Below are 22,656 nucleotides of genomic sequence, written 5' to 3'. Positions count from 1 at the left end.
AATGCTACATTGTAAACTTTTATTGAATATGAGAAATAAATCTCTGTCATAACCCTATCAATCAATAATGAAATCAATATAAATATTAAATACACACGACCACGTGTTTCCAAACCTTTTAAATTGATGGCTATTAATAGTGGAGCGATTTTAGGAATTGCAGATGGTTCCTGGCGGGAATCAGCTGATAGGGTTTGCGCAGTGCGCAAATCTGCGGGGGAGGGTGTACGGGGTGGGCTCAGTGCGGCGGCGCTACGTGGTGCGCGCCTTCCGCCCGGCTTACCGTCGCGCCGCTCGCACCCTCGCCACGCGTGCTCCGAGCCTCGCGCGGGCACATGTCACGCGAACGCTACCGCGGTCACAGAACACCCTCTACATAATCCCTGCGAAGCCCCAAAGAGAACCCGTCTCACCCCCAAACTGTGATATGCTACTCTCACACACCGGAACATGCAGATAGCGCCACAAAATTCTCCCGCTTCTCTTGGCGGTCTCCCTGTGATGTTATGAGATATTTATATATTTAAGCGAAGATGTTTGAAATGTCAATTCAAGAGTTAAACGGGAATGGGCCGAAGAAGAGGAAAAAGTCGCTGGAGAATATCTGTGATAATGACGGGAAGGGAGTGGAGTTGAATGGCGAGGAGAAGGTGGAAGGGAAGAGAGATGGCTGTGAGCAGAAGGCTGTGGGCACGGAGGGTGTAGAGCTGCTGCATTGGCGCGACATGCCGCAGCACTTGCAGTTCAACCCGTACGTCCTCACGGGCTACCGACCCCTCCAGGACTGGGGCGGCTGCATTAGAAGTCTATTTTACTTCCACAATGAAACAATCAACATTCTGACTCATGGTAATGTATAAACATGTTATTTTTCAATGTATTGTTATAGATGTTTACTTAAATAGTTACGTATTCAGTCTTGGTCATTCAAAAAACCTCATTTTTTCTGAATGACCAAGACTGAAGACCTCAAATATTTAAATATAAATTTTTTTATCAAGCAATTATTTTTGTAGAAAAATATGTTTCACGTATTTCAAGTTTCAATAAAAAACTAGAAGTTTTTGCTCTTATTTCTAACTTATTTAATTTATTATATTGACCAAATATATTGAAAATCAATTTCTTTTTAAATGCAATAAAGTAATACAAATCTAGGAATTTGACTACAAGTACTAAATTGCGAATAGTACCTACCTACTTCCTTAATACAACATTATGACTCAAGATCGAAAGGGTGAGTAAATGAGGGTGAATTAGGGAGGGTTGATAAATGATAATATTGAAGGGCTAAATAAACTGCCTATTTTAATGTTTAGAATAAATAAACCTTTAGTTTTATCAGAGGTTTCTCTGCCTTCCTCTATTGCTAAAATAAACAGGTCAATTGATATCTGAATTAAATGACCCAGTGAACTTCGCACCGCGCGCCGCGGCCCCGCTTTATGACTATTCTTTTTCTTGTTTTCTTCTATTTGTTTTTCAAAAATCATAATAAATCTGTTTAATTAGAACAAGTTTAACCTAGTGCAATCAATAAAAATATACTACCTACTTCAAAAAATCGCTTCAAGATTTTTCGGAATTTAGTGCGAACAAATGTCGTGATAGTATATTTTTAGAATTACATACCTATCTGTTAAAATAAATGGACTGAACAATGTATTTTCATGTTAGTTTCTACTTTATTCAATTACATATTTTTGAAAGATTAGTATTAAACCCGAAAAACATAAATACATAAAACTATAAGTCACATGAAAGGTTATAGACGAATTTATTGCTATTTAGAGGTAAAATACGGCTACGCGTATTTACGGGCAATAAATTGGTAGCATTCGTAGCAGTGCTACGGGAGGGCACGCTACGTTTAATGCATGTCGAGCTACGAGTTACGAGCACATTGAGAATCGTCTTTATGGACCCTATTTCTTTCAAAGAAATGTTGCATGGTTTTGCATGATTTGCTATTGATAAAATTATCAAAAGATGTTCGATGAATGTATTGAGCAGCCGCTTAGGGATAGAAAATATTTTGCACTTCCTGGAAAATGGCTCTATGGGAATTTAAACAAAATTGTCTTTTATTATTCAACTGAAATTCAGTGCTATTAACAGACAATAGCTGTGGTCTGTTTAAGTTTTGTATTGTTCTATGCAATTAAATAAAAAGTAGAAATGCTAGAAAGATTCTAATTGCATGGAAGATTAAGTTTATTCTGCAGTTCGCTACTTAGATAACTTGAATAAAGGAAATATGAAAAGTAAAATAGCTATTTTGATATTTGAAATGAAAGCTTACTATTATGGTAATACGACAAATTCAGCTAGCCTTAAATATTTGTGACAGAATAGCCATTATTTAAATGATTTAACAACAGCAACACCGACTCAAATTGAGTTATGGTTCACAATAATCGAGTTCAAAGCTATTATTTCGTACAAAATGCTCGTTTTAATGCAAATGGTCAGCTGTACAATTGTCTTTGATGTAGAAATACAAATTATGCCATTTGTATTTCAATCTAAATTAATGATGTCTCACTTAAACCAAAAAATACTAAAGTGACTGCATTTTAAAATAAGAAGTATTTAAAAAGTATTCTAAGCTGAGTTGGCTGATGTCGATTTTTTCTTTATTATATTAGAGTACCTAGAATAGATTAATATTGTAAGTATAGACAAAATAACAAAAGTAAGATAACCTTACCTAGACCTCAGAATAATAACTAGTTGCCTAGACGTAGAAATGGAACGATTATTACATACCTATATACAATACCTATGACTTTTATCATTTTACGGAAACTTACAACCATGAACAATAATCTCTAGTTATCTACTTATATTCTATTGTATTCCATGGCATCAAATTATAAAAATTATAAATCCGATAAAAAATAAATTTAAAACGATGAACAAAATGTAGTAAATAAATACTATTATTTCTATATAAATAAGATTTAAAATTGATTAACACGCTCAGTGGCTCAATGCCGCAACATGACAGTTTATCAAAAACAACGATCAGCAACGATAATTATTTAATCGATTTTGTAATTTCTATTTATTTACTAGATGGATTTTTAATTTGAAATAACCATGGCTACACGGTGTTAAATAAACTTTTTTTAACTTAATAAAACCAATAATAAATAAAGAAAACATAAATAAGTTTCCTTGATCAGAGGGAATTTACGACTTGGTACTACAACAAAGACTACAAACACTGGACCGGAGTCTGAAAACCGTAGTTTTTCATATATTATGTATTTTATTAACAAATCTCATAAATGATTAATGTTAATAGGTTAGTATTCTCCTGTATTATTTTAAAGAAATAAAAATTATTAATGTTCATAATAATAAAAGCTCTATGATATTAACAAAGTCATAAGTAAATCAAACAAAGCTAAAATCGTAAAAAATTAATGTAATATTAAATTACATTAATTTTTTACGTAAACATATAATTGTAAAATCAAAAGAAACTAAAAGTAGGTCACCCTTATCTCCTAAAGCAATGTCACGTACCTAATATAAAGCACCGCTGTCAGGTTACCGCGGCGCAAAAATATTGGACAATTCTGTTGTCCTTAGATTACCTCAATGTTGGACCTTTCTGTCGCTCCGAGAGTAATGGAAAGCTTAAGCACACTTATTTACAAATGTACAAGATATACTGGCTTGGGTTTATTGCTCAATTATATTGGAATATTCAAATATTACTAAAATTCGTTGATCTTACATGTTTATTTGGAAGAGCAGTTCTGTTTTATAGGACATAAGGGAATTTATTTCATACCTTCATTAGCCTTCTGGCCTATGTGCTTAGGTTTACACAGCGTTGCACGAAGGTCTGTATAAGCAAGCTTAAGGTTCTACCAAATTCATCAAGGACACGATTATAATATTCGATTCGTGCAGCTGCATAGAAACTGCATCTTTTTATCTATATATAGTATATACTTGAATAAAGCCTTCGTAGTGTTTCTTCCCCCAAATGTAGAAGTAGGTACCTACGTCACAAATATTGACCCTGCGCTTTGGGAATTGGGGGCCTATTTTCGCTTGCAAAGCTTCATAGCTATTAAAGGAATGGAAGTGTGAAAAACAAATATGATCTTTATAACCATTGAAATAAAGCTGCTAATAAAAATAATATGCGATTGCAGAGGACTATTTTCACTTCTTCGTGTAACAATAACACTTCATAAATATAAATTATGTCCCACGTGGATCCAGGATCAACATCCTGTGCTCCCTTAAATTGAATTGTTGAGTTTCAGCATATATATTTGTATTTATAGGTGTTAAAAATAATATACCTAGTTACTATAATTGCTAGAGTAAGATTCAACTTTATAAAATAAGTATATAAAGCTACATTTACTAATATTACTACATTAAATAATATTAAGACATAGCAAAGATTAAGTAGTTATTGGCATAGCTATTTCTTTGTATTAAATCTACGTAATAAATAATATCGACTATTTAAACAGTACATTTTTTGCTATACATTGTATTAAAAAACCGCCAACGAACCAAACTCAGCAAAAGTAACATAGATAATATACATATAATAATGATTCAATAATATAAAACTTTCTAGTACCACCTTATATCAACACTACGGATGACTAATAACGTATAATTCCTAGGGCCCCATAGTCATACCCTTACCTTGTGTGCTATTAACTACCTAACATCAACTCAATTATGCAGTGCTGTTCGATGAACAAACAGCAGTCACACTACCGATCCAATTTATATTCTTAGTAATAAACTAGGTGACCAGTGTAACCTTTCATGCCTTGGTCGATTACTTTAGTGACGCGTGAAAAATTGATTGATGCCTTACATTGCCTTACAATACTTTTTATTACTATGTTTTATGTAGCTGATTTCAAAGAAAGGTCTATTTGATGTTCGTGTGTTTAATGGATAAAGGATGATTAATTTACGAACTAATGAACAAGAAACTAAGGTCGAATTTTATCGATACATGTATTGTACATTTGGGTACAATTTATCATAGTCATTGTATTTAAGGAACTCTTGATTTATGGCGTAGAGTCGTACCTAACACATGATTCAGTTTAAGTACATAAAAGTGAAGTTCCGTGTCCACAGTGGGGTAAGGGGCAGATGCATTATGCATATACATTTGTTTCACTGATCGATTTTTCTTATGGGACAAGTAGGTGATCAACCTTCTGTGTCCTACCAGACCGAGACATTTTTTTTCTTCTTCGTCTCCACCGGGAATCGAACCCAGGACCCCTCGGTTCTACGTTCACGCGTCAACCACTGTACCAAGGAGGCGGTGGTAAGTACATGCTAGAACAAATTTGATCAGATTGTTACAACACAAGGTTCGTGAAATCGTGAGTAGATTGGTACCAAATACTATCTACTTACTTATATGTACGGTTTTGATTGCTTTTACAAAATCAAAGAGAAAATACTAATAATGTGGCTCTATATCTACTTATGTACACATGTATAAATGATGTAGATAGAGCGTTTTAAATAAATATTACTTTTCTCTGGAAAACGTTGAAGAAATTACAATATAAAACAAATAGCTATTACAACAATCATATTACTTACACACAGTGATCCAATAAACAACATTTCCAATTTATATAATCGAAATTCTTGATCAAAATAAAATAATACGCCATTTTTATGTAGGCTTTCATATGCAGTGATAAATTATCTTCGCAAAGAAAGCGTATACAAGGGGCTGAAATGTAAATCTGATGCTCAGTTTGGGCGGAAATTTATATATAATCAAAGAGCTCTTTTATCCGAGAGACCTGTTATCGATGAAATATGGTTTTTCATCTTCAGGATTTGTTTTCACTTCACTGTACCTACTTATTTCCGATTCGGTAAAGTAAAACGCGATTGAGAAAAGCAAAGTTATTCTTCGTAATCCTTTTAATCCTATAATAACATTGAACACCAATTTATTTCTAGCTATGCAAGATTTTTCTCGCGATATTTCCCTGAAATAGCTTCCGTTAACCTTTCCATTAAACTATTTATGAGGCTAAGTGAAGGCACCTCGAGCATGATGTTATTAGAATAATTTACTTAGAATCGTAATAATCTTCAATTGCGAGAACTGTTAGCATTTGAAAGCACGTTATAATATTTGCGTAAATAACAAATATCTTCATATGAGCTCGTATCACAATATTTACAAAATAAGAAAAATATTTATTTATTTATTTATTTATTTTATTTTTTTTTTTTATTTTTCAATATTTGCGTTGAAATTGTTTGAATCTAACAAAATACGTTCAAGAAAATGTGTTTCGTATTGCACTATGAATAAAATTTATTCTCAACGAGCCGCCAGCAATTCACAATATTATTTTGTATTCATAAGACCGGAATAAGGGCCGAGAAAACAATAACTATTGTTTTTCTCAATGCTCTTACATTCTTATACAAATGGCCTACGGTAAAATTGACCAAAAGCGTTCGGAAAATATCGCTGTATTCGCACAACGCTCCCGATAGCATTTAACGATTATCGTGCTGCAGGGGAAAGTCACTTATGGTCTTATATTAAACTAGCTGTGCCCGCGACTTCGTCCGCGTGGAATAGCGACTGCATAGTAGTTACTACTTTACATACAATTATTTAGTAAACACGTACTACCATAAACAATTCATAGAATTGTTAATAGAATTTATTACTAATCTAAGCTAAAAAACTTACGTACTTTCCGGAAATCTGGGGCATTTTCCGGGGATATCCGGAAAATGCCTGTAAAATATCTGGGAAATCCCCCGGAAAATGTGTGAAAATGACCGGGAAATACCCGGAAAATATGCGGAAAATATCCGGAAAATGCGTGAAAATGTTTGGAAAAAGCGTGGAAAATGCCTGAAAAATCTCCGGAAAATGCCAGGGAAATGTCTGGAAAATATCCGGAAAAAGCGTGGAAAATGCCTGGAAAATCCCCGGAAAATGCCTGAGAGATGCCCAGAAAATGCCCGGAAAATATTCAAAAAATGCGTGAAAATGTCCGGAAAAGGCGTGGAAAATGCCTGGAAAATTCCCGGGAAATGTCAGGGAAATGTCTGGAAAATGACTGGGAAATGCCTGAGAAATATATGGAAAATATCCGGAAAATGCATGAAAATGTCCGGAAAATATCCGGAAAATGCGTAAAAATGTCTGGGAAAAGCGTGGAAAGTGCCTGGAAAATCTCCGGAAAATGTCTGGAAAATATCCGGGAAAAGCGTGGAAAATGCCTGGAAAACCCCCGGAAAATGCGTGAAAATATCCGGAAAATGCGTGAAATGGTCCGGAAAAGGCATGGAAAATGCCTGGAAAATCCCCGGAAAATGCGTGAGGAATTGCCCGGAAAATGCCCGGAAAATATCCGGAAAATGCGTGAAAATGTCCGGGAAAAGCGTGGAAAATGCCACTTCAAATTTGCGAAGTAATTAAAGCAGACAACCAAAAAAAGAAAAAGAAAGCTAAAATCTTTCATATTAAATGTATATGGGATATTCATATTTCATATATACTTAATGTAAGGGTTTAAAGATATTTTTTTTTGATATTTCTCGATTTATTTAAAAAAAATGATTACGGCCATTATTAGGTTAAGTACTTTCGATATCAGTTTAAAGTTTATTGTTATCGCCATATAAAAATCGCCTGTGCACACTGAACGATTACACCTTGTACATGAATGCCTTAGCAAATGTTCGCCGTGATTATTTAAATGATCATAATTTTTTTTATTAATGAACCAATTGACATGAATTAAACACTAAATGACAAAAAAATTAACTACAGTTTTGGGTTCAGGATCAATTTAATAATTACACCTGCTAATATTTTTTTACATATTTTCATTGTATAAAATCGTAACATAACTTCCTTTATGTATTGTTCTATTAACACATAGATAATATCTTCCCAAGGTACTAAATTTTAATAAAAAAGTTGTTTTTGTTATTTATATCTAAAAAAGAGTAGTTATATTAGACAGAAATAAACATAAAATTTTTATAAGTTTTATGGAAGCTGAATGTAATGCAAATGGGCAAATGTAAAAGTAAAATTAGGTTTTTAAAATAAATAAATGAAACAACTACCAATTACAGAAAAACTTCTTTTTCGGTTGAAAATTGCTGGATCATGAGTATAATTCTTTATCTCTTACCTTGGGCAGTCTGGAAGAGATCGCTAGTAAGCGATAAGACCGCCTTATGTACATACCGTGTTAATCCATTTGGTATGATTGTAAATATTTTACTTGGTGTGGTACGTATATTAAATTGATAAATAATATGTACTCTGATCCCAGTACTATCTGTACCGCGAAAGCCATAACGATAATAAAACAACAGTAAAGCACGAATAAAAATCATACTTGTACAGTAGTTGTGAGTGCAATATTTACGTTTCAAAATAACATTTTTTTTGGTACTAAAACGTAGATTCTCACGTACGCACGCTGATACGTGGTTGGCTGCCCCTTTTCTCATTCCCGAAAAATATCCTCTAAAATTACCCAAGATTCTTCCAATGATTGTACCATACGTTGGAAATTAACTTTAGTCAACAATTGACCACGCGCCAGGATACTTATTTCTACTACATCCTCATGCAAATCGTTAATTTTTTATGAACATTGAATCTGTAAATAAAAAAAATGAAAAGATTACTTTACCTTATTTTATTAAAAAGCTACTAACAAATAAAATTCTATCAAGAACTTAAGTGACCTTCTTTGGGCGTATAATATAGTCTTGTAAAAGTTATACATAAAAATAAAATTTCATCATTTTCTTATTTTGTCGTAACTTCAATTCTAATTAAAAACATGAGTCTAACTATATAATTAATTATGTATAAAGAATAAATATAAAAGCCACATTTTACCTTTTGTGGGAACGCAAGAAGGATTTTTTAAAATGTCACAATTAACTGTTAATGGTGTCTTGTTTGACATCAAATAATAAACATCTACCCTCACTTGTAAAATTTTATTTAGTATATTCACATAACAAAAGCGAATGACGTCGGTAATCATGTTCTTCGATTAAAATGGAGATGGGCAGGTCACAACCAAAGGCAAAAGGATGAAAGATGGTCAACGATCATTACAAACTGGTTTTTAGCGGACAGGAGCCGAAAAAGAGGCAGACCCTATAAAAGGTGGCAAGATGACATTGTTGATGTAGCGGGGAATCAATGGATAAAACTGGCTAATGATAGACAGAAATGGAAAATTTTGGAGGAGGCTTTCACCGCACAAAGCGGTCCTTACAATATAGAAGAATAAGATAATTACTAACATAGAATAGCTAAAACGTTACTAACAATAAACATAATTATATTACTTTTAAGATTTTTTTTTTTTTTTTTTTTTTTTTTTTTTTTTTTTATTATATAAAGTATTTAGTATTAAGATAAAGTGTAAAATTTTTGTAAAAGTAAGGAAATAAAAGCTTATATTATTATATTATTATTATATTCACATAAAATATAAGCACCTGAAGTGGACTCTGGGAAGACATGGGTTAAAAAGTTAAATAAATAAGTACAATTAAAAACCCCACCAACATCATATTATTTAATTCTTAATTATAAATTTGCAAGAAGCGTTAAATATGTAAATTGATTTGATTTTAATGAAGTCTCATAGATGGCGCTGTTTCAAATTTGTCTTTATACTACTAAGATTCATTAAACTGTTTCTCTGCCAAAATTACGTAAATGACGTAGTTTTTATAGTGTAAAGCTAGATAATAGCGTGGCTTACCCAAAAACAACATTTAAACATGAGTCTTTAGATTGTACGCTGTGTAATACACGGAATACGTTAGAAAAATAAAGGTTCACAGCTCCTCCCCCGGAGGTGATAGCATGATAATGTGTATATAAAAGCCTCACCCGACCTGTTAGTAATATTCATGCAAAATTTGAAGTCAATCTATGCGGTACTTTTCGAGATTAGCTCGGACAAACATACAGACAAACAGACAAACAGACAAACCGACAAACAGACAAACAGACAAAAATTCTAAAAACTATGTTTTTGGCTTCTATATCGATTATAGATCATGGATTATGTATTCTTTTAAAAAAATATTCAATGTACAGTTTTGACTTTCCTACGATTTTATTATATGTATAGACAAGACAAAGGTGGTCAAAAATAGTTAAAACGGGGAGATGAAAGTCTTTAAATCTAACAGTTACATGCCACGTAAGAGGTAGGTACCTAAATAGATACAAAAAATAAATAACCCATTTAAGTTTTCAAATGGTTGCGGAAAATTCTGGTATTCTCGCCTTTGAAATCGTACTAGATGAAATAAATTCCAAAGCATCCCAGTGAAATATGTGCTAGATTTAACTTTATCTCCTGGCGCACACTAGCTAATTGTCCATTCTACTTTAGTATTTAATGTTCTTTTATTTCCGTACTTTACTATTTCGTTATAATGAAACACAGTTTCAGATTGCGTGTTTTTGGATTACGGCTAATCGATTAGATGAAGCGTTTCACATAATTTAAATAATATTTTTTTTCAAAATATTATGATTATCTGTTCTTTAAAGTCAGCAAAAGAAAAAAAAATTATGACCATAAAGGGATTGGGAAGGGATGACTACAATTGACTCAAAAAATATCCTAGTCTATGTCTAGAATTGTGAGGTTTCTAATTATAATCCATGAGTGGAATGAATAAAGTTACCTACTTACTTAGGAAAACAAAATTTTGTCAAGTAACACAATTATAAGTTTGTTAATGTTTTCTTTCAACATCATAGAGACAATCAACGTATTCCCGTGTGTCCTATAAAATGTAACTATACGGTAACAAAGTACTGCTATTAAAAGGTGTCACCGTCAACATTTATTCTAGTAATTTTAAGTAACAACAGGTGACTAGCAATTTTCCCAACAAGAGCAGTGCAAAGTTGGCGCCGCGCCAAACATTATGTAAGCAAGGTTTTAGGTGAAGGCTGGACTCATTATTTGCGGCCCAACGATACATATCAGCGAAAATGGGATACATCCAACAATTATTCCATCTGATTGTGACGAATTTTATTTAAACATTTCAATAATTCCGATGTATTTTGTACGAAGTAAGTACATTCGAATACTTCGGTCGTATTTGGACGACGTAAGTAGTACGGGACGTATAATTTACGAGCGTTAATTGGGTTCGATAATTCCTTCTGAATATTTGTCACAATTAAATTATAGCAAATATTCAGTAGGTACAACAGCCAATTAGGCTCGTAAATTATGTGACGTTTAAAGTATAAATTGTTATTGTTACCTACGATGGTATTTTAGAAATGAGGGTGTAAATCCGAAAAGCTTATTTTTATTAGAAGAGGAGGCAAATGCGAAGTCGTCTAATGGCAAGTGATCAGAGCCGTCTCTGAACACCCACAAACTAGCGAGTTGGGGATATGGGCTCCTTGAAAATTACAATGTTCCAAAATAACATGACTTAGCTGTTTTTAAAGTTACGTAATGGAAACTTCTGAAAATTATTATGGATGATCGCCAACTGTCAAAAGCAAAGCGGGAACCGACATACCTTCATTATTTAACTTTAAATATAATCTATTTAAGAGTTAATTTCTTAATTAATACTTACGTTGTTATACTGTTCGATTAACAAATCGTTGTCATTGTTCTAAACAGCGAATAATAGCTGTAATTAGTACGTCTATTAACGCGACACTGCTGTGTTTAAAGTTATGTATGTAACCATCACATTCAACGACATTTTCAAAGTGACGGTTTAACATACAAAAGTTCTGTGGACTAATCAGTTTGATAACTTTTGGAAACAATTTATGGAATTGCTCTATCTTCATACTAGCTTATAATAATATATTTTTAGCGTTTTGGGATTTTGCTTTAGCGTTCCGATTTAATTTTTGAGGAGCTTTCAATTGCTCTTTTCTTTGATAATATTTTAATTCATCTTTTGCTTCACTAAAATTAAGTGCATTAAATTTGAGCCGATATTTTATAATGCGATATGCAATTCTAAATCTTGTTTCTTCATTGTGTTATATGTGTTTTGTATATGTACCTTGGAAAAGAGGCTGGCTATTTAGAGAAATAATAATCAGTGTGTAACTCCTGTGTCCAGATAAACAGTAATTCATTAAGATTCAATATTGATAGAATGCACTTACACTGCTCATATCGAGCGGGATAGTCGATGTTATAATATAAAATACACATGAATAGCCAGTGCATTACAAGTTTAGTCACGCTCGCCTAGAGATGTACCGATATCGATCTAAACTTCTACGAATTTCATAACATGTAACAGAATTCTGTAGAATTTCAATCAAAGCGACACATTTGGTGCGCGCAGATAGGGATATTTTTGGATATACATTCACATTGACAAGTTCGCTATGATATGGTGATTTTTTGATGATAAATGTTTTAGAGTAGCGCTATTTTGGTCCCTAAATAATGCGTGGAGAAGTTATATGACTGTGAAAGAATATTACCTCTGTATTTGCTTGTCATTGTTACATATAACACGTCTTCTTGTTTGGGTTGAAATATATTTCTAAACTACTGTATTCTATCCAATACATTTAAGACGAGCATTTGATAAGGTCTTCGTCAAGGTCTATTAATTCCTAGCTAGTAAATTATGTATTGCATAATTTAAAAATGTCCTTTATACTTAAAGTATTCAAAAACCTCTCCCTTAACAAGCACACGTTCTAAGACCTATTATCATCCAACTTATATGCAGGAGGAGAGTTGAAAGTTTTTACGGACTTCAGAATGGCATAATAGCCTCTACAAGTTCGCTGGAATTGCAATATTTCGCTTTTATTGTGAGCACTGAGCGTCGCTCTACACAATGTTCTACTGGGTTTTACTTCTCACTGAGCAACTCGAATAAGTGGCTGTTTTCCAATTACAGAGCATAATGCGACTCAGTGGCGCACAATGCCGAATTATGCTGATGCTTAATTGGAACGTGAAACGCACCAGCAGGTTGCGCTAAGTTCAGTGTTGAAAAAAAAAAAATATTCATAGAGTTAGCAATAACCTCATTAATGTGTAAATAAAGTGGTATACATAATAATTGGTTGAAAACTATTTACGGTTATTTTAAGTAATTTGGATTTACCTTCATCCATACTTATATTGATTTTTTTAACACAATTTGAATTAACTTTGATTATTTCGAAAGAAACGAAAGCTTTAAATATTTTCCAACAATTAATAATTACTTACGATAAATCGATTGCACGCATCAATTCACGCGCATTACTTTTAAGAGTGCTCAATTGTGCGAAGCATTGCTGCAATTGGAACATTCAACGCTAAGCATTATGCCGCATAATGCGCTCTAGTGCTGTAATTGGAAAACACGGAGTGTTACTAGTGCATTACAAAGATAGCGTCGTATTATCGTATATACTGTCGTAAATATTTATTACTTGACGGTCTCTTGTAAAATGGTTATAGCCTGAGCAGGAGCGCAGTTGCCCTGGGCTAAATAGTTTATAGTAAAAGGGGCTGATTTCCTATTTGATAGAAAACTGAACAGTGAAATATGTGTAACATTTCTGCCTCATTTCATAAATGAGATTTGTTAACGGAAGTGATTGTCAAGAGCTCACGAAAAATCTATCTCAAGAAAATGTAATGTGAAAAATTTAATACATTTTATCATGCTATTATCCAAAAGCCTGGATACCTGAAGCAAACATATTTTTCAATTTCAAATACAAATTACGTTACCCTATATATGTATAAGTTATACAAACACTAAAGGCTTATTTCTATTTGCATCTTCTATGCTCATCTAATCAAAACTAAACATTGGTTTCATGATATGTTTCATGATATGATTATGTTTGTAGGATCGCTTATAATATTCTATAAATGCACAAGTATTCTGTATTACAAAAATTGATTATTTATAAGATACTACCTTCGCCCGCGCAGTCAAAGAAAAACCCGCATAGTTCCCGTTCCCGTGGGATTTCCGGGATAAAACCTATCCTATGTCCCGGGGTAAAAAGTAGCCTATGTCCTTTCTCGGGTCTCAAATTATCTCTATCGCGGACTCGTGCATTAAGGATATTAAGGATTAGTGAAATCATGCTCTGAGATTCGCCTATTTCACGGAAATTCGGTCAAAACTATAATTATATTAAAGACTGCATACCTGGTCAAATAGTTGTTTGGATATTTCTAATAACGTCACGGATTTAAATGTATATTTAATGAGAGGCAAACACGCCAACACGCAATCCCTCAATTCTGTAGGCCTCAGGACCTCGAATAGAATATTCTATCATCATTTTATTGTTATTCATTCACGTTTATTTAATTATAACCAAAAATGTGAATATGAAACGAAAATGCTTAGTTCCACCACCATATTCATTTATAAAGGTTTGAAAACTAACTCTGTTATATTATGAACTAGATTTCCGCCCGCGCCTTTGTCCGTTTTGTCTAAAATATAATAAATTATACCTTCCCCTTGTATCACTCTATCTCTTAAAAAAACGTATCAAAATCCGTTGCGTAGTTTCAAAATATAAGCATACACAGGGAGAAAGCGACTTTGTTTTAAACTATGTAGTGATGATTATCTTCTTAATTTCTATAAAATAATTGAAAAGGGGTTAAATTCGATACATTTCCTTTTAACTAATAACTAAAGAGTAGCTCTGTCCTTCCTTACTCTGTAATTTGTGATACGCTTGATATTATCAAATTATTGTCCTCCATTTTTACGTGCCAACAATGTTTCAAATCGATACGATGATTAGAAACGGATGGGTTTTTAATGTAATAACTGAACTACCTAATATCAATCATTGTAAGCTATCGATTAATACAATAGTACAAATAGCATATTTAATTTACTTATATAGAAATAGTTCTATCGTGTCTTTGGTTCATATTTTCTGTTCTCCTTATCTTCATAAAACTCTACATTAAAACTCAAAAAAACTTGAAACATTAATTGGAACAAGTAAAAATCGAAAGAACAGTCGTAACAGTATAAATTTCACATGCAAATTCGCGACAGAATGAAAATCCGTTCAGAAACTTGGTTAATCAAATTCTACGTTTCTACTGAATATCAGTTTAGGAATTGGGCTCTCACTTGCAAATAACGAGCTAACAAAGTAATGCTAAAATCTGTGCGGTTGCTATTCTGCAACATGGCTTCTGATTCTGTTCAATATTGTTTTGAAATTTATGTTTCAATAGTGAATGTTGTAGGATTTGGGTCACGTACGCATGGGCACGATTTGATGTGTTGTCAAAACAAGGAGTAAAAAATAGTAAGATTTATTCACATGTGCATTAAAAGTGATCCATAAAGTTTAAATATTCTAGACTTTCTTCAAAAATAATTTTCAAAATTATGCTTAGTTAAACACTTCTTTTGTATCCAAAGCTATATCTAAATACTAGCTTTACGCCCGCGGCTTCGCCCGCGTTTTCAAAGAAAAACCCGCATAGTTCTCGTTCCCGTGGGATTTCCGGGATAAAACCTATCCTATGTGTTAATCCAAGACCCAAGTTACACTATATGTGTGCTAAATTTCATTGTAATCAATTCAGTAGTATTTGCGTGAAAGAGTAACAAACACACACACATCCTCACAAACTTTCGCATTTATAATATTAGTAGGATACGTAAATTTCCGATAATATTCCAAGTTTCATATGCATCCAAAGAAATACACTTCCTCGTTATTTCTCTAATTAACGAAACAAACTATTTAAAAAAGCAGTTCATAGGCGAAAGTAATAATATGCTAAAGCAACATGCACATGCATCGGAATATAGGTCGTGGAGTTCAGTTAAAATGTTCTTAACAAGTTTTAAATACTAAGCTTTGAAAAAAATTTAATGAAAGTTTTTCAATTCCACATTAACGCTCAACATAATTTTGCTTTTACATTGGTATATACCGAATAAAGCGTACTTTTATTATAATGGTTTCAATGAAAGGTAGGTAATAAATAAGTATAATGAAAAAACGAGCTTTTACCAAAGCTTTTATTGCATTTTACAAAATTCGTACCTACATAGTGTTGTTAATTTAATTTATTTCACAGAAAAATTTTTGTTTTATACTTAATTCTAATATACACATATATTACACATATATTACACCTACTTTGTTATTAAAAAAAAATTAAACCATCGCGTTGGCGAAAGACCGAAACGGCTGCGGCAGCTTAAATCACATTCTAAATCCATTGTTAAACCCTTATTACTATATCTTTACCTATTTGGAATCTCTTTGTTCGCTTGCGGATTTAAACGAACCACTCATATGTGCATTCATGTGAATACATAACAGGATAAATCTTCTAAAAACATTCAATGTCTGACGATAAATCCTCGGCTTATCGTACAAAATTGGGAAAACCCATGTGCGTACAACCTTTTTTTTCTAATTTGTTCTTTCTATATAAAGAAGTTAGAAGTGATAGTAAACTGTGGTCACCTTTTAGAGATCACTGCATATTCATAAGGCCGCGATATTTGCTATGTTTTTTTTTGTTATCGAAATAAAACAATTAAATAAAACAGATCCTACGCTTTTTGCTAAAGATCTGTCTTCAGCTAATGCTAATGTATTGAAAATAAGTATTAGAAGCTTATCTTCTGTATAGACAACTATAAAGTGACATTACGTAATCAAATACTACACTATGAACCTTGTAATTATCGCACAACTGAATACAACCTATATTCCTAATTGCAATCGATAACATATGCAAATTGCCATTATTCTAACTCATAAAAACTTTTATGTGTTAGAAATTTATAAGTAATAGAAAAAATTCGATCGCGAGGCGGGATTCAAACCCGCGTTTTCTTTCGATCGAATTTTTTCTATTGAAGCATTTGGTAACTTACTAAATATTGAACACTAGGTTTCCGCCCGCGCCGCGCGTCAAAGAAAAACCCGCATAGTTCCCATTCCCGTGGGATTTCCGGGATTGCGTCATTTTTCTGGGATAAAAAGTAGCCTATATCCTTTCTCGGGTATCAAAATATCTCCATATCAAATTTCATAAAAATTGGTTCAGTAGTTTAGGCGTGATTGAGTAACAGACAGACAGACAGAGTTACTTTCGCATTTATAATATTAGTATGGACTGGGATAAAAAGTAGCCTATATCCTTTCTCGGGTATCAAAATATCTCCATACCAAATTTCATGAAAATTGGTTCAGTAGTTAAGGCGTGATTGAGTAACAAACAGACAGACAGAGTTACTTTCGCATTTATAATATTAGTATGGATATTCGTTTGCATTGATAGCAGTTTAAATTAGTAATTGTCTGTCTCTTCTCTCTCTTGGAAGTAATACTTCTCTTTTCGAGAGTAGTCTAGTAGGTACCTATAGAATTTTTTGACGTATATGACTAGATTAATAAAACATATTGTATAAAAATATATCTTTTTCCCAATTCTCAATTTATAATTAAGATTTACATAAAAGATTTGTCGGAAATTGCACACACAATGAAATAAAATTTAATATTCGTATAGAGACATTAACGCGCCGAACAAAACAGTATTAAGTTATTAAAATGATATATATACCCTAAAGTCGAAGAGTCGAGTTAATTTTTAATTGACATCCAATTTGTGGTCTTGAAGACCACGCCTGTTGAATATTTAATAGTTACTACACAGTTTACATGTAACACGCCCATGTTGTATAATCGTTAGCATATTCGGCGTTAAATGGTGTAATTATTATTTGTTTAAATACAAAATTGTACTAGACTAACATCACTAAATATATGTCTTGTCGGTTATGCAATCTCTATCATACAACTTTTGGATATAACTTATCTTCTTATATATAAAAATGAATCGCAAAATGTGTTGGTAAGCGCATAACTCGAGAACGGCTGAACCGATTTCGATAATTCTTTTTTTATTATATTCCTTGAAGTACGAAGATGGTTCTTATGTAGAGAAAACGTAAACATGAACCACGGGCGAAGCCGGGGCGGACCGCTAGTAAGATAATAAATATGATGATCTATACAAGCATATTTTTTATTGTAATAGTAAAAATTTGGCTCTCGTATTTCTAGTGGATACTAAAATTCGAGAATTTTGTAGAAGCTTAAAACTTTTTCGTATTCGTTTCGTAATCAATCCTCTGAACTGAAGCGACACCATTGTGGAGTATGGACTAGATGCATTTCACATTTGTTTCACTAATCGATTCTTCGTTCGAACATGTGTATTATATATTGTACATACTAATAATCGATAGATATAGGTATCTGTAGTCTATAAAAATATAAAGCTGAAGAGTTTGTTTGTTTGAACGCGCTTATCTCAGGAACTGCCAGACCGATTTCAAAATTATCTCAATAGATAGACTTGCAATAGAATTATAAGCCAAAATTCAGTCAAGTGCTTTGACGTCATTGAGTAAAAAATATTCATTCTCATCAATAAAAAATAAATAGATTTTATGGCATTTTTGCTCAAAGTAATATCTGCCTCTTTGAGATATCATGCCCATTATAGTTATTTATATGATTGCTTGCGGTTTTCCTGATTCAATGTTGCAAGTCACGATTAATTTCAAGTCGTGATTATTTTATTTAGTATTAACAAAAAGGTAACTGTAAAAAGCGTCCTGATGTACTTTTGGTGTAAGGAAAAAGATATAAACATTACTGTACAATGTAATAAATTGCGATGACGCACTAATGAGTTTATAATTTTTAAAAGAGGATCTGAAAAATTGTATAGAAATGGATGTATTAAGGAGGACAAACACATATCGCTTATAATAAGTTATCGATTAGGTTCCTTAAGTTTAATAGAAAATTACGTAGATACGATATATTAAAAAAAATATTCTGTTCTCTTAGAATTTTAATATGTAATTATTATTCCTTTCAGATTTAAATTGGTGAAACGGTGCTTTGACAAAAATCTTTCCTTATAATGAAAACGTATTGAATTTTAATGATTTGATTTTCTGTTAAGTGGAAAATTAATTCAGTACTGATCTTATAAATACCTACTAAAGAAATATTTTAATTGTAGTTATTTATTTCCACTAATTGATTTGAATTACTGGATCAAAAAAAGCTCGCCTTTCTATGCTAAGAAGTGAAGTTAAAAGCTAAGAAGTTAGAAGTGTAAGAATGCTTGTCACTCTTTCATACAAAAACAGTTAAATGGATAATGATAAAATAATAAATATAATCTAGGTATACTAATAATATTATAAAGAGGAAAGGTTTGTATGTATGATTTTCACGCATAAACTACTGAACCGATTATAATGAAATTTAGCACACATATAGAGGGTAACTTGGATTAACACATAGGATAGGTTTTATCCCGGAAATCCTACGGGAACGGGAACTATGCGGGTTTTCCTTTGAAAACGCGGGCGAAAAGCTAGTAAATTAGTAATCTTATAGTCTGCTAGTAAAAACTAACTATATCCCAAATTCAGAGTACTTTAAAGAGTTACAAATATCATTATACCATTTGAATATAAACTAAATACTTATACAGCGAATTCCCGTTCATCCGTATATAATGACTAACCCAATTTAATTAAAAGCAGCCAGACAACAGTTCGCACTCCGTACTAAACTGAATTATCCGCTAGTCTAACATTCTAGTGTCGTTTTGTATCTATATTTAAATAATTATTTTACACTCACTAACTAAATGGTTATTTATTATTTCATCAAATTGATATATCTCTCTAGTACAGTAAGGTATTTCGTGCGCTTTATTGACATATAAATGAATAACCATACATAAAAAAATTATATTCATCACTATAAATCTTCACTAAAAATATTATAAGGCAAAATAACAATAGCGCTATTCTTCAAAACCTTGAACAACGAGAGCACATGCACGCTTTATATTCTTAAACACTATTGACGAGAAAGCATCTTATTCTTTTCTAAAAGCATACTAGCTGCTTGCCCCGGCTCCTACCAGGTTCACCTGCATTAGAAATAAAAAAACGACGTGTGGCACTCGGGGTCTGCCGCGGTTAAGCTATTGCATGCTATGCCTTCAAGCCACACCTCCGCCCGTCGGAGTGGGGAGCGTGAGGTTGTTTCGTTACGGAATTTCTCGATTCGGTCCCCGCGCTCAAGGCCCGCGATAGAAGCTATGCAATAGCAAAAAAATAATTTAGAAATAATGACGACTCCTTCTGACAATGAAGACAACTTCTAAAAAAAAACATGTATTTACTATTTAGGTGATTAATCGAATGAATAGATTGGTTTGAAAAGTTGTATAAGGGAACGGCAATAAACTCGATAGCATCCAAATACCATCCAATGCCACAAACCTTGGTACACACTTAGGCTAGACCGTTATCCGTATCAAACCCTATTAGCTTTGACTTTGAACTTTACAATAAAAGGGAAAAAAACGGCCAAGTGCGAGTCGGACTCGCGCACGAAGAGTTCCGTAATATCAACTATGGGACTTATTTTACTCCTATTTTTTTTATTTAATTTTTAGTATTTATTGTTATAGCGGCAACGGAAATACATTAATTGTGAAAATTTCAGCTTTCTAGCTATCACGGTATCTAGATACAGCCTGGAAACAGATCCCGTTTTACTTTTTCGGTACGGAGCCCTAAAAAACGTCAAAGATCATTCGCGTGAGGGCGTCGCGTGACTCGTTTGGCAATTCGCAACCCTCCTGTCACTTGTCACCCCTTTTTCACTTGCTGTTGTTATATAGAGCCATTAAAATGCTAACAATGTAAGCAACGAAACTAGGCAATGGAAAGTGGATTTTCCCATTAGACACGAAAAGCTCTGCGTAGATTGCTAAACCCTTTTGTAAGTTATGTTTATTCGTACTTTTCTAATAGAAATTCTTTTAAAAGCATAATACATTACGTAATGATAACAAAACTCTTTACTAATAATATCACGTTATGATATTACATCCATACTATAATACTATAATATTAATATTATAAATGTGAAAGTAACTCTGTCTGTCTGTCTGTTACTCAATCACGCCTACTGTTGAACCAATTTTCATAAAGGTATGGAGATATTTTGATACCCGAGAAAGGATCATAGGCTACTTTTTATCCCGGGAAAATGACGCAATCCCGGAACGGGAACTATGCGGGTTTTTCTTTGACTGCGCGGGCGAAGCCGCGGGCGGAAACCTAGTGCTATATTTTATATATAAATATGTAATTTCAAAACAAAAAAACGAGAGCACCCTGACTCCTGACAATACTTAACTATTTGATCCCAAAATTTTGTCGCATTTAATGAAGAAAATTCTAATTGAACATCTTTTCCAGGTGTATCGCTAGTGTTCATAGTGGCGGTGCTGCCAGGCCTGCTCCCGTGGGGCGGCGGCGGCGGCTGGGCGTGGTTCCTCTCACTCTGCCATCTCCTTGGAGCCCTGGCGCCCTGGTGCGGCTCCTTCCTGTACCACCTGTTCATGAACCACACGAGAGGCGCCAGCTTGTACCATAGACTACTGCAGCTGGATATGCTGGGGATATGGGTCAGTCAGAGCATAGGTAAGTGGTACTGAATTTGTGGTTTATTGTTGTAGTACAAAATGGGTTGTAATCTTTCGGAAATAATAGTAAATATCATTTTGAAAATTATCAAAAAAAATCAACTAAATGCTACTAAATGCTACATAAAAACTTTCCCTGTAAATCGGATCTATAAATCATTATAATTATAAAAAAAATGATTGTCTTGCAGTGTTTTTAGCGAACATATATTTCATAGAATGTAGAAAATGATAAAAAGATCTCTATTTTCCACAAAATTACTTACCAAGCAAAAATATCGACCGTTTCAGTTTGTTTTCTGTGTGCAAAAATATTAATTAATAAAGTAACTAATGAAAATATTACATTATGTTCGTTCAATTAACTCGATACTAAAATAAACATATTTTCCTTGCAAGATGCTGCAGTTTCATTTGAACAGAGGTCTAATTAATTACCTTCTCCGTGACAGTTCATTTAATTAAAATTGTTTAATTTGTTATGAAGCTGGAAGTATTTAAATACGCAATTTTTATTTTTTATTTTATTTTATTCATAAAAGGTACCTTACAGCTGTTGATAAGATAAATTATACTAATTACATATAAAAACGTCAATTACAAGGCACACCGATAATAGTAAAATTGTGTGACAAAAAACGGCAAATTACAAAGGTACAATAATTGTTTTCTTTTACTTTAACAAACTTAACTTAACTTTAACAAAACATTCTTGATGAAACACAAAACATAAATGAATTAAATGTGACTTCTCGTGAACAAGCAATATCAACAATATAACATTAAAGCTGAGAAAAACAGAAATGAAATTGAGCAATAGAAAAGTTGCAAATTTAAATTAACATTAACTTTATTTATGTAGAGCTAGGTAAGGAAAAACACAATTATTATTTTACGAAATGAAATCATAAGAGTATGAGAAGGGTATGAGTGACTATAAATCTTTTTCTAGAACTTACGAGTTGAAGGAATATTTTTCCAGGTTTTGCATACTTACAGAGTCCCACATTTGTTATTCTATTAATAAAAGGTA

General features: G+C 32.8%; 1 protein-coding gene across 1 annotated transcript in view; it reads left to right on the top strand.

The window, feature by feature from the left end:
• Window positions 1-289: 289 nt before the first annotated feature.
• Window positions 290-22,656, top strand: part of LOC123694751 (progestin and adipoQ receptor family member 4) — a 61,456-nt gene continuing 39,089 nt past the window's right edge. Inside the window, exons 1-2 of the mRNA XM_045640306.1 lie at window positions 290-849; window positions 21,397-21,621. Of these exons, the coding sequence (XP_045496262.1) occupies window positions 534-849; window positions 21,397-21,621 (541 nt within the window). The 5' untranslated portion in view covers window positions 290-533. The remainder of the gene's footprint in view (window positions 850-21,396; window positions 21,622-22,656) is intronic.

This window comes from Colias croceus, chromosome 10 (assembly GCF_905220415.1).
Source record: "Colias croceus chromosome 10, ilColCroc2.1".
In the NCBI taxonomy this organism is placed as follows: domain Eukaryota; kingdom Metazoa; phylum Arthropoda; class Insecta; order Lepidoptera; family Pieridae; genus Colias; species Colias croceus.
Note: the sequence above shows the minus strand (reverse complement) of the source record. Positions and strands in the feature narration are given on the sequence as shown.